Source organism: Prunus dulcis, chromosome 7 (genome assembly GCF_902201215.1).
Source record: "Prunus dulcis chromosome 7, ALMONDv2, whole genome shotgun sequence".
NCBI classification, from domain to species: domain Eukaryota; kingdom Viridiplantae; phylum Streptophyta; class Magnoliopsida; order Rosales; family Rosaceae; genus Prunus; species Prunus dulcis.
The window spans coordinates 14,841,230-14,855,767 of record NC_047656.1 but is presented as its reverse complement, the minus strand read 5'-3'; the positions used below and the strand labels follow the sequence as shown (position 1 = coordinate 14,855,767).

General features: G+C 37.3%; 1 protein-coding gene across 1 annotated transcript; it reads left to right on the top strand.

Moving 5' to 3' along the window:
- Positions 1 to 3,215: 3,215 nt before the first annotated feature.
- LOC117635856 (BEL1-like homeodomain protein 4) lies at positions 3,216 to 10,016 on the top strand. Its single transcript, XM_034370229.1, has 5 exons — positions 3,216 to 3,607; positions 3,971 to 5,506; positions 6,827 to 7,212; positions 7,884 to 7,944; positions 8,957 to 10,016. The coding sequence occupies exons 2-5, from the start codon at positions 4,064 to 4,066 to the stop codon at positions 9,659 to 9,661; spliced, it is 2,595 nt and encodes an 864-aa protein (XP_034226120.1). The 5' UTR covers positions 3,216 to 3,607; positions 3,971 to 4,063; the 3' UTR covers positions 9,662 to 10,016.
- Positions 10,017 to 14,538: the final 4,522 nt, after the last annotated feature.

The following is a 14,538-nucleotide window of genomic DNA, read 5'->3' as shown; positions in this document are numbered from 1 at the left end:
GATGAGCTAGAGGAAGGAGATGGATTCACGTGACATCACCCCGAAAGACGACAGATGGGAGAAGAAGCGGGTCCTGGTTGGGCTGTCAATTATGAATCCGGTTTGCAGTTGGGAAAGGAAAGTTTTTAATCTTTTTCTAAATGGTGTTAAGTAAATTATAAGCAGTCTAAATTTTGTAGTAATTAAGAAATTCAGAGAACTAATTTAGAATTTCCAACACAAGCAACTTGCATTTGAAGGAATAAGCAACAAAATAGCGGAAGGGAAGATTAATTAGAAATTAAAATCAATTCGGGACTAATTGATATATTTCAATTTGTTTATATTTTATTTTTTCGAGAAATTCTAGGATTGCATTCATAATTCAGCCAAAAAAAAAAAAACCACTAGCCATAAAAGGGTCATTACAATAACGGAGTGATCTAACATCAAAATTAAGACAATGTAGGACTCCTCCAGTAACGATCACGCATGATCGAAAAACTCTAGCATAGGCATCCCAACTAGAAGAGCAAACTCAAAATAATAAAAAATAGATAAAACTTGAAAAAACTAAGCCATAACAATACAAATAAAACTCTCACAGAGGGGAAGTGGAAACTCTCCCAATTTGTTTATAATTAATGATACAATCCCATAATTTTATTTATAAAAAAATTGGGTTATCACCAGTGAATTCTTGCCAGTATTTGAGGCCATATAAAAACTTCACGGTACTATATAAAGTCAGTGGATGCTCGTAATTGATTGGATATTCATGAGCTTTTACAAGAAAAGAAAAATCAGGGAAATAATTTTTTTAGTGAAAATGATAAGGAATGATAAAATATTAATTTTGGAGGATTACTCTTACTGTCTCACATAAATAGTACATGTATAAACAACAACATTGATATTCAAAATCTACGTTCTTCTTCTTCTTTTATTTTTTTCCAAAATAAAGTAAAAGCACAATGAATGAAGAAGGTAGGATGTACTTCCTACTCCAATTCCTGGCATTAGAGGAAAATATCTTTTTATTTTACGTGAGAGGACTTAGAAGGAGCATATGGGGCATGTTTAGTTTAGGATTGTTTCTAAAAGGAGCTAACGATTTATAACAAAAAAAAAACGCTTTTTGCAGTGTTTGCCCGGAAAGTGTTTATGGATCATAAAACACTTTTTATAACATGTTTACTTATTAGTAATGGGTATCTGAATTATTTCACTACTAAAAAAAATAAGTCATCAAAAAAAGGCATTTTTGGTGACTAAAGCCTTTAATCACCAAATAATAGTGTTGCAATTCATTAATCTCATGTGTTTACTAATACATGGGTGTCAGAATGATTTCAATTAATTACTTATTTCTCTTGCGTTTACTTAACACATGCGGAATTAAAAATTATAGAAGTTCTATGATAAAATCCTTAATCAAATACCCTCAAAATTAAGAATCAACTAAAAAAACTAGTTGATTTGATTCCAATATCTGATTCCCAAATTTTAAATTTCCCCAATTCATTACTTGAAGAAACACTTTCAAAAGTATATTGATAAAATGATACCTGTGGTGCTATATGTGCATGCTACAATATATACACTATTGCATTTATTCTTATTGTAATTATATTTATTGTGCATGTATCATTATAAGTATAATATGTCAAACTGCTTGAATTTCATTTTCGGAAATAAAAATTTAATTATCTATATTGAAAAAGAAAAAAGAAAAATTAGGAAGCTGTGTGTCATTAGCTTTTGGGCCTCTGGGGCACAAGCGTACTTATCAGCTTTAGCATGAAGTGATTAATCAGATGCATGGGAAAGCATTGGGAACAGAACTCCCAGGTTAAGGGAAACAAAGATACTGGATTTGGTATTTAAATAATAAGGATTTGGTCAGTGAAAGAAAGGAAAAAAAAATACTATTAGCTGATCGAAAATACTCACGTTTTTGGATGGCAACATCAGACGAAAAGCACCCTCACATGCCAAATTCAAACCGCATGCTTTGCTAAGTTGTTATTTTGAAAGAAATTTATAACTTATTGCTTTTTGGCAGCAGCAGCAGCAACATGCAAAACATCTTCACAATTACCCTAAAACATCTCTCCATCAAACAGTTTTATTTTATGTCATTGAATACATGCCTAAACAAGGACACCGCATAAGACAACCATCAAATATTCTATTCTATGAGGTCGTTCGTTTCTTGAACCTGTAAATTTAAAAATAAAAAAATTGCTCGACAAATTCTTTTAAGTGAGAGAAAAGAAAAAAGAGGGAATGAAGTTTGCACGGTGCATTGATCTAGGATATGAATGGTTGTTTTTAAAAACAATAACTTCAGTATCTTACAGATTAACAGTCTAACAACATAACATAATATATACGAGACACTGAAAAGGATAAAGCAGAAAGAGTGAATGGAATTTGCCATCTTGACATTGCCAATCCCATAAAGCAGTTAAGTGTGATTTTCAGACCCAAATTACAAATTACCCAACTTCTCTTGAGCCCAACCTTTGGCACGTGCGAGCCACCCTTTGCGTGTACGCTTTCGCTATTTAATAAATCGATCTTCCCCTTGGGCTTCTTGTGTCCCATCTATCTCTTCGCCTATCTATCTTACTATGGTTGGGTTATTAATATGCATTGGGCTATCTCCCAAATGACCAAAATGCTCCTACCAACTCAACATTTTTTGCCTAGGCAACATAATGATTGGCATGGGTATCATGGTCATTTGGACATATCAGAGGATGGTGGTAGTTTGGATCATTGAGATGACTTTGTACTCACCTTATCTTTATTTTATTCCGCAGTTTGCGTTGGTTTCCAAAAGAACTCCCCATCAAATGACCATAGTAGCCGACATTCGAAAAGGGCATTTTGGTAATTTCACAAACACTCAAGACTAACCGGGACAACTACCACTTTAAAATGCACCTTCACTTCACACGCATCCCATACACGCATGACTTTATCCTTTTTAGTGGACGAAAATACCCTCAATCTTTGCACTCTAGGTGATGGCATTGGGGTCATTTGGAGCAAAAGTTTAATAAATTAAGTTCCTACCCTTTTTCCAAATTTGTTTGATATGTAATAATATTCATTTTTAAAATTTAAAAAGTTTTGGCGAATAGAAGCATTTAATTAAATATAAAAATAAAATAAAATATAATGGTGTGGAAAAGAGGAGCTTAATCAGAGAAGAAGAATGGCAAAAGCGACCGCTTCTCTTTCTCTCTCTCTTTCTTTCTTTGTCTTTCTCTCTCTTGAAAGCTTATAGCTGCTGCGTTTGTTTGTTTGGTTTGAGAGAGATATTCGTGAGTGCCCAAAAACCCAAAAGAAAGCCACCATTTTTATTTTATATTAGTAAACTTGTTTCGTTTGCAGAAGGGTGAAGGTGATTGCAAAAACACTCACTGCAAAGAGCAAAAAAAGAGAAAGAAAAGGAGAGAAAGAGAAAGACAGAGACGACAGACAGAGGGACAACACAGAGTGAGTGAGAGAAAGAGAGAGAGAGAGAGAAAGGAATTCAAGAAGCTTTCAATACCACAGCAGAGGGAAAACGATGTCTGAGAGCTTTACATCCTTTCATACTCTGCAACTCCAAGAGGTATATATATATATATATATATATATTAATATATATATATATACACATAGTAGATGATGATGATGAACAAAGCTGAAAATGATAAAAGTATAGATGAAAAGAGAAAACAAAAATTAAAAAAGAACACCACCAACAGAGAGTCCTAGTATACTAGACTATAGCTAGCTACCCATTTCATCATTCTCTCTCTCTCTCCCCCCTCTCTCACTTTCTCTCTCTTTCTCTCTCTATTTTGTTTTTATTAATTCTTCTCTTATTGCTATAACTAATCAGCTTGATGGATGAGCGTACTCAAGGTACTCTCCATGATGGGTATTGTTTGTTTTTTGCTTGTCTCTGATCGATCCATGCTGAATTGAACAGTAATTGGTGTGGAAGAGAAGGAAGTGGGTTCAAAGGCAACACAAGGTGAAGGAGAGATATGATGAGGAAGAAGATCAAGAGCAGCTTGATGATATGGGCATAGCAACCGTAGCGCCACTTCTTCCAACACCACCATCAATCTTCTCAAGCTCATCATCAAAAGGTCATCACCACCACTCAATTATTGATTCAGAAAACTACTCCAATTCTCCTAATTCTATGTCCCAAGACTATCACCACCAAGGCATCTTCACCTTCTCCAATGGCTTCGAGAGATCGGCTATGACAACCCACCAAGAGCAGCAACAGCAGCAGCAACACCACTTGGCGCAACAGATCCGGAGAGAAAAGCTGAGGGTGCAAGGCTTCGAAACCCCGCCCCCTCCACCATTGGTTGGCCTAGACGAAGAAGAATCCGGAGGCCTTCCGGTGTATGAAACCGCGGGCATGTTGTCCGAGATGTTCAATTACCCTCCAGGTGGCGGCCCTGCTGGGGCAGCCGAACTGCTGGAGCATCCGATGGCTCAGGCCTATCGGATGGCTCGGCAGCAGCAGGAGCCTGTGTCTGGTGCGGCCGAGTGGTACGGAAGCAGAGTGGTGGGGGGTGGATTGGGAGCATTGGGAGATTCAAAAAATCACAATAGCCGCGACAGTATTCAGCATCATCATCAACAGCAGCATCAGATTTCAACAATTAATGCGGACTCAGCGGCAGCCATGCAGCTTTTTCTTATGAACCCATCACAACCAAGATCGCCTTCTCCTCCAGCTCACACAACTTCTTCCACCCTCCACATGTTGCTTCCAAACCCATCATCCACTACCAACTCACTCCAAGGCTTTGCTACTCCATCTGGAGGAGGAGGGGCTTTTGGTCAATTCACATGGGTTCCTGAGAGTCATCATGGACATGATGGAGGCAATCCCACCGGCGGTGCCGGTGAAATTGGAGGGGTTGTGGAAGGCCAAGGCCTTTCATTATCTTTATCAACTTCATTGCAGCACTTGGAGGCAGCGAAAGCTGAGGAATTCAGGATGGGATCAGATAGTGCAGGTGGGTTACTATATTACAACAATCAAGGAGATCATCAAGGCTCAACCAATCAGTACAAGAATTTAGGAGCTCATCATCATCATCATCAACATCATCAAAGCCAGCAGCAGCAGCAGCAGCAGCAGGCATTGCACAGTTTGCAGCAAGGAGGGGTTGTGGGAGGACATGTTGGGTTTGGGTCATCATCAGGATCAGCCTCATCATTTGGAGTTGTGAATGTGTTGAGGAACTCCAAGTATGTGAAGGCAGCCCAAGAACTGTTGGAAGAGTTTTGCAGTGTAGGGAGGGGTCAGCTCAAGAAGAACAAGTTTGGTGGGACTGGTGGTAGGCATAACTCCACAAACCCTAGTTCCAATCCGGCTGGCAGTGGTGGTGGTGGTGGTGCCTCTTCATCTTCATCAAAGGATGTGCCTCCTTTGTCAGCCGCTGATAGGATTGAACACCAAAGAAGGAAGGTCAAACTATTGTCCATGCTTGATGAGGCATGTAATCTCTCTCTCTCTCTCTCTCTCTCTCTCTTCTTCAAGGGTCAAGGGCCTATGTTCTTTTGCTTCTTTATTAAAGACCCCATTATTTTTCTCCCAAGTCACCGGGACAAGCACAGAAAATTCCGGCCACTCACAATGATATTTAATTTGTTTTATTTTCCAAAATTTTAAAACATAGGAAGGTAAAACAGGGAAAGAGCCGGCTGGTGTAATAGGGTTTTCCGTTTCATATAGGATCGAGCTGGTAGCTAGCTAGCCTTTGATTTAAACACTAATTTATTAAAAATGATATTTTATTTCATTGATTGGGTTGCGATCGATTGGTCGTGGTGGTGGAGTGTTAAGCTTGTAGTGCATTTTTGTTTTCATGTTTTAAGGTCGGGAAAAACGTGAAAAAGCTACTACGTCGTGCCCAAAAATAAGCAATCGGGCCGAGTACGACCACAGAAATCAATCAATCGTTCAATCATACATTTTTATAATTAGCTTCACATATTATGTTCAGGGAAGCCATTGATATTATATCCTAGTTGACCTGTGGCCTGTATTCTTTTTTTCCTTTTCGTTTTCTCTCCCTCTTTTTGTTTTTTGTTTATGCACACAAGCTTTTGGCTGTATTGGGTTAGAATATATATATATATATATATATATGTATATATATATAGAGTTGCCATTAACAATCATTTCACTGTACCACACCCCCTTTGATTTATGCATTTATTCTGTTCCCTTTTAATATGAACACAACCCTTCTCAAGTTTTTTCGAGGCTTTTAATATTCTGAAAGAAGAAGACTCTCTCTCTCTCTCTCTCTCTCTCTCTCTCTGTGCTGGTTTTTCTTTCTCCTACCCTACGAGTCATACGACTGTCGCACTCATATCTCTTATGTTTTAATTTTCTCTTACTCAACCTTTCTTGTTTTAGTCACCTTCTGAATCTGATCGTTTTCTTTTGTTACACTTGTAACTACCTTCTCTAATCCAACATGATCTAGACTTCTTATCTGCTTCTAAGGTTGCTTTAGTTATCAACATGTTGCCTTCTTTAGTCACAACTCCTTTTTTGTTAGTCGAGAGGAGGAAGAGTAATTAATTAACCTTGAAAATTAATCCTCAGATTATGTCACACGCCATACACAATTTAATCATTTCTTTGGGTTTCTTTTATTTATTTTCAGCCATCAAAATCACATTAACGTTACTTTACCACTAATTTTTTTATTATTAAGAGAACGTGACTAGCTATAGTAACACTGGATTTAAACATGTGGAGCTAAACTTAAACATTGCATTTAATATATGTGCATGGTTGCAGGTGGACCGTAGGTACAACCACTACTGTGAGCAAATGCAAATGGTGGTGAACGCATTCGACCTGGTCATGGGTTTCGGGGCGGCGGTGCCGTACACAGCCCTAGCGCAGAAGGCCATGTCACGGCATTTCCGGTGCCTAAAGGATGCGATAACGGCACAGTTGAAGCACAGCTGTGAGCTACTGGGAGAAAAAGATGGTGCGGGGACCTCAGGAATAACAAAAGGAGAAACGCCAAGGTTGAAGATGCTAGAGCAAAGCCTAAGGCAGCAAAGAGCATTTCATCAAATGGGCATGATGGAACAAGAAGCTTGGAGGCCCCAACGAGGCTTGCCCGAACGCTCTGTCAACATCTTGAGGGCCTGGCTTTTTGAGCATTTTCTTCACCCGTGCGTTGCCTTTTACTACTCTCTTTTAGCTTCATTTCCTTTCGTCAATATATAATTATGAAAATGACTTTTAACTTACTAATTAGGAAAGTTTCTCTGCGTATAGAAATGTTCTCTTTCTAGACTGTCTGAGGCGCAACATAAAAACTCTATGCGACAAGTCTAGCAAGAAAGCATAACTTTGTGATTTATAAGTCTAAATAATGTTAGTCTCTCATGCATGATAGCTCTTAGCCATGCACTTTATTACTTACTTGACGTATACTGTATACACAAGTCCCTTATGATTACTGCTTAAAAGGGGTCGTAATATGCAGTGTTCTTGGGATGTTGTGTGGTCAGCCAATAGCTGTGGAAAAAGAATGCATTAATTAATTAAAGCATGATATCTCTTTTCTCTCTCTCTCTCTTTGAAAACACATTTTCTTGTATCAAGCCGAGAGAGAGAGAGATTTGTACAGTCCTAGTCTGGCAGCTCTGAGAGGTAGTGATCGATCGGGATTGATATTATTTATATCTTCTCTTTGATTCTCACGCTCATGCAGAGAGCAAAAGGAGAAAGTTTCTCAAACCTATGTAGGCTTAGGGGTACAGAAAGCTTTAAGACGTATGTCTTTATACGGTCCAGGCGAGGACTCTGATGTCATTTTCTCTTCTGGTCTCTTTCTCAGGTACCCAAGCGATGCTGATAAGCATCTGTTGGCACGACAGACTGGTCTATCGAGAAATCAGGTAATTAGGTTGCATGCATAGATTGTTCTCTCTCTCTCTCTCTCTCTCTCTCTCTCTCTCTCTCTCTCTCTGTCTCATCATATTACATGTTTTTGGCTATATGCATATGTGCATTAATTTAAAAGGCTATATATACATATAGACTATTCTGTTGTGTTAATGAAGAAGAAAGAAGTTATGGGTAGAAAGGCTAGATGGGAGGGAAGGGACCAGCAGTAGGTTCAGAAGAACTTACATGGGTTTGGATTTTATTTCTCTGGGTTTATAAACTTTTCTGCTGAAGAAAGACAATGTGTTTTCTCTGCCCCTTATATTTTTTCTTCTTTTACTTTGGATTCTTTAACTCCTTGACCTAAATTATGATAACAGTGAATAGCAACCCCACACACAAAGACCTGTGCCATGCCAAGTACATAACAGATGAGACATGATAGTTTGCAGCTTTGCTCTCTCTCTCTCTCTCTCTCTCTCTCTCTCTCACACACACACACACACATATCAAATGACACCTTCTTTCCTACCACACCATACAGTCAATAAGAGCCATAAGTTGAAGACATCATAAATTTTCCGTACTTCAAGTCATATCAAAAGCTATTCATATTATTAATTAATTATTATCATCCTTGCCAAAATGTCTTTACATGGTCTTCCAACTTATGTCATTAAACATGTAACCTTTGAGTTACGTTACTATCGTGTCGTTTGCATTGATTTTTGTTTTGTCAACATACTTTTCATTGTTTGCATGAGAAGTCAAAAATTAATTCTTTATCTCCCTTCTATTATATATTTTATGTGCAATAAAATTTTATGGATAATGTTCTCTTGTCAAACTGTTCGACAAGAATTATATGTTGACAATTATTACGAAAATGCATATTTATAATATTATTATATTTAGTGAGTTGGGTAGAACATGTTATAATTGTTCTGAAATTGAGAGATCAATTGCATTTATGACATTGATGACCCTATGTGATTTTTTTGATTTTGATTTTGAATGCTGCAGGTCTCAAATTGGTTCATAAATGCTAGGGTTCGATTGTGGAAACCCATGGTGGAAGAGATGTACCAGCAAGAAACCAATGAAGAAGTTGGGGGTGCTGCAGCAGCAGCAGCTGATCATCATCATCAAGATCAGAGAGAACGTAACAACCAAAACCAAAATAGTAGTGGCCTCGATGCACAAACTCCAACGCCTACAACGACAGCTGCCACAACAACAACGACAACGACGCCAACAACAACACCAACGACAACAAATTCGCCAACAGGCAAAAGATCCGAAATCAATGCCTCCGAAAACGACCCTTCACTCATCACAATCAATAGGCAGCAGCAGCAGCTGCAGCACCACTTGCAACAGCCCATGATGGCCACCACCACCGCAAGCGCGGTGGCGCTAACTGCATCGCAATGTTTCGCCACCACATCCACCACCGCAAATGATAGGCTGGCTTCCGAGGACACATGTCGCCGAGGCAGCATGGTGGCAGCGGATTACGGGACCACCTCGGGTAATGCATATATTGCAGCTCATGATCATCAAAGTAGTAGTAATATTGGGTCTTCTACTACGCTTATAAGCTTTGGGACCACCACGGCAGCTGGTGACGTGTCACTCACTCTAGGGCTTCGCCATGCTGGTGGTGGAAACAATATGCCTGAGAAGAATCCTCCTTCTTTCTCTATTAGAGACTTCGGGGGCTGTTAATTAGCCTCGTAATTAATTAATTAATCAAACTTCTATAGTAGTTATTACGCAAAAAAAAAACATTTTAAATTAGTTTCTTTATCCTTTTTTCTTTTCGTTACTTTTATATATATCTATATCCTTCCATTCTATGAAGAAAGATACACGGTGAGACAAAAGTAGCATTAAGTTAGCTAGTTGTATGGGGGGTTCTATTGTAATTGTATAGTAGATGGTTCTTTTTTTTGTTGTTGGAATTTTTGTATTTTCAAATTCTATGTGCTTTAATTAGGTCTTATACCTTAATCGGAGGCATTTACTAGAATAATATATCATGCAATTCATGTTTTGAGAGAGGAGGGGAGACTGTTTTGCACTTATATTCATCTTAATTGGGTAATGAGGGAGACTTATTTTCTGTGATCCTATATGTTATTATTTTAAACAATATTAATGAGAAAGCCCTACTCTCTCTCTCTCTCTCTCCATGAATCCATGATTGAGTATTGGAAGAGGGAAAACTATATATTTGTGATTGATTTATAAATGTTATGCTTAGCTAAAAATAGAAATGCTGTTATTAAATGACATGGTGGAAACTGTACATGCATGTCAATATATATTGTCACCTTGACAAGGTGTGAAGTTGAAATACTTGAGGACGTTTTCCTTGATTGATTTCCCTTTTAGAGGGATTTATTGCCTAGAATATGTCTCCTGCTTTTCCTTTGTCTAATCTCCCTTCTTAGCATAGACATAGAGATATTATTGACGCTTGAATTGGTCTATATGATTGGCAAAGAAAGTGAACATTAAGTTTCTGAACATATTGTCATGCAATATTATGGTGGGAGCTGTTGAATTTCAATTTTCAGAGTAGATTGGCTACGGGTTTGGTCGATGAAGGATTGTGTAATCTTGTTTGTAAACATCGACATTACAACGTATTCGAGATAGATTTTATAGGATCATCATTGTCTATCTTAATTGTCATTATCTTAATCATGTTTTAGCAAGGTGTTCCTAGATAGATTTTATAGGATAATCATTGTCGATGTTACAATATCAATTGGAGTATCGACAAATTCACGACCATATATCGACACTCTACCATATGGTACCAAACCATCTTTTCAGTATCCAGTACCAAACAAATATGTTCCGTAAGTGGAATAGCAATGGAAGTAAACATTTTATAATGCACACATGAATTAATACATGTAGAGCAACAAGATAATCTTTCAACTAGAACATTGAAAATCAATGTTGTATATGGCGTACAAAGTGCTCGATTTGTTTGTTGGTTCAGAAGATTTTCAAAACCTAATATGGTCATCCTAAGATGTGTAGAATATGGTAAGTGTTCAATGATGCTTTGGTTTTGTTTATGAAGAATGGTTTAGAGTAGGAAATTAGTTTGCAACCCACAACCTAGCTTACAAAGCTAGCAAAGTCTTCTTTGGTGGCGGATATATTGTGCAACATTGTCCTACAATGCAGTAGCTTGTCAATATTTTTGTCTCCAAATGGTGCTCGTAGATGTGATAGATTGGTAGGTTGTGTAATTTACCTTATAACAAGCACCAGAAAAAGTTTGCTTAAGTCCCAAACAAGATTTTGCAAAGCAACAACTACTTTCCACCTAATGTGTTGCTTTTTCTTTGAGAAAACAAAACTGAAAACAATACGTCCTTCAGTTGGATTTCCTAAGTTGTTGTGCTGCAACGATCAAGTGTCTAATCTAGTGAAGGTAATTATATGACTTTACATGAGAAAGCTTCACAATAAGAATGAAATTTATATATATGATGCCTCCTTATCATTATATGATATGATAATAGAGGGGGAAGACCTCACATTAAGGAACTCATCAATGTCAATGTCTTAGTAGAAGTAATTAGTAAGAGAAATGTTAACGTCAGTCGCTATCTCATTGTAAATTCCACCTTCGCAACAAATAAGATCACCCCTTCACCTTAATTTACTAGCAAGATTATTAGTTCTCTAAATCAACCACATCATATATATATATATGAACTGTGTCTTGTATGTATACCTACAAATTAAGCCTCAAGCAGTGATTCTAGTACCAGAAGGGTGACGAATCCTATGAGAGGTCTGAAATCTAAACTTAGGAATCGGGTCTTAATTAATAATAAAACTACGAAAAAGTCTGATGAATATTCTGGATGAAAGTCTATTCATAAAATTTAAGTTTTTTATTTTTATTTTTACTTCGTTGAATGCATGCATGAGCATAAACATAAAGGTTGCTTTCTGGTAGGGGTCCTCATCGCCTGTGAGTCGGTGACATTGTTCATGAACACCTGGACCGACAGCACAGAGAGAGAGAGAGGGGGATAAGCTTAAAGGCCTACCACTTCAACTATACTAGCACTCATTAATTAATAGGGTTGGAATCAACTTCAGAATTGTTTCTTTGTCTTGTTTGGTCACATAAATTACAATTTGAATGTGAAACAAACAGACGAAACTTCTATACAGGCTCTTTTTTTTTTTTTTTTTTTTTTCTTATTTTCTCAATTAATTAAAGGCCCCATTTTCGCTTCCACATATGAGTACAGCTGCAGATACTGCAGTTTGCAGGACATCAATGGGTGGACCTAATCCTCTAGCATATAGAGAGGTGCCCTCATCTCCCCGCTTGGATATTAATGCCACCAACCAAAAACTAGGATGTGATTAGTGCCTCCTGATTGGGAAATAGAGAAATGGGACACATGATTAAGTTTGATTTGCTTTGTATGTTTAAGTTGTGAGACGGTAGATTTGGACCATACGTGAGATTTTAATCGGCTAACAACATAAATCTACTAAGAGAACGTTATTCTGAATCAAAAACTGATTTTGGTAAAGATTTAAGGATGGCGACTTGAAATTTTATGCTACCCAGCCCACATGGGATGGTATATATGGAAAGACCATGAAAAATATTTGGTAGCTTTTTTTTTTTTTTTTTTGGGACGGAAAATATTTGGTAGCTTGAGTGAGCTTTTGATTTAAAATGATAAACCATTTATGATATTGAGCAGCAGGAGGGCTGCAACTTTCATGGCTACAGACATTATGGTTGTGGATGGGTGTTGGTTTTAAATGTGAATGATATGGTGGCCTGGAAGGCCCTCATCTTCACCACACGGTCCGGTACAGATGATATGAAAATCACAGGAGAACATTCAATCCTGATCCACCAGTGTTTTGGACCACTGCATGCCATTGTTATGGTGCAATAATGGCCTTTTTCTTATGTGGTTACAACTAGAAGATAAGGAGACGAATCTAATTTCTTCTTCCAGCTTGAATCCAGATGGCAGAAGAACTCGTTTGAATTCGAGTAATTTTTCAGTGTGACCGTTTAGCTCGCAATAATTTCTTCAAACTGTCAATTAAGGACTTGGCTCTAATCAATAAGTTTAGCTTAAACTGAAATTTGAGTTTTTTTTTTTTTTCCTCACTAGATAAAACCACATCCACACTAATGAGAAAAGTTAAATACCTATCCACAAATGGAATAACTGCTGTTCAAAATCATAATATGATTCAAAATCTTCACATTGTTACCTTCTTTTGAAAAAACACTTATAAGAGCCCCTCTGTAAGTCCTCAAAAATACCTTGGTTTGCCCTAGTCATGGGATGGGCTAGCATAGATCCCAAACCTCTACATTTAGAGGTGATGCATTTACCCGCATTTTATTATATCCAAACCATTCTAATAATCTAACGTCTTAAAACGTGACACGTCATTAAACTTGGAATTATTGTTTTTTTCGCAAAACTCATGCACGTTAATGCCAATTTGAGCATGTTTCTTTCTCTCTTCGCCCCTGAAATTTTGTGCTTCAATACTGCCTGATTTGGGATCTTCAATTTTGAATGGTTTTGGATAACTGCGTTGCTATATGGGGCCTTCAATTTTTAATGGTTGTGGTTCGCACCCTCCTATATGCAGAGATTCGATTATCATTTTATTTTGTTCACAGAATCATAACCCCTTATATATGGATATTACATATACCAATTTGACAAATGTCATTTATAATCAAGCTTGTTTTGATTATATTTTGGAATCAATGACTTAACACTATCAGTGGCTTCACTAAAACCAAAGAAACAAGCATCTGGATCACGGTTTCAACACTGAAGGACAACGCTCAAAAACTGATGTTAACGGTTTAACGCGTGAGTTTTGGAAAAAAACAAACACCTTCAAGTTTAATGACGTGTCATGTTTTAAGAAGTTTGATTATTAGAATGGTTTAGATTTAATGAAATGCGGATACCTCTAAATACAGAAGTTTGGGATTCGGGATAGCCTCCCCTCCCCCTAAACTTTTTTCATTAAAAAAAAAAAAAAAGCGCTTATAATTAATTTTGTTCAGAAACTTCTTTTGTTTTTGTTTTTTTTTTTTTTCCATTCTCAGCCTTGTTGTGAAAGTTGAGCCGCTGTCTTTTCCACTTTAGTACCAACAAATTGTATCATACGTAGATGAGGATGAATTTAAGTCTGTAATAAGTTGATTCCATAAAGTTATAATAACTGATGTAAACTAAGTTTGATGCTTCATGCAATTTCATGGTCACTTGCAAAACAAGCACTGGAGCCCCCAAGTCCTATTGGAACTCTAGTTAAAATTTATGGCATTAGATGCAAGAATCAATTCTGGGGGCAATTGAAATTCATTGCACAACAACTACCACTAAAGAAACAAAACATGTCTGGTTTATAGCTTTAGTGATGAGACCACGAACTTTCACATCCATAAAAAAGTTCAGTTCTCGCTTTCTCTTGAATGTGAAAAAGAAAAAGCCTAAAACATTTTAGCACTAAATTGTGACTTATTTGTGACCAAGTTTGCTAGCCAAAGGACTATCATA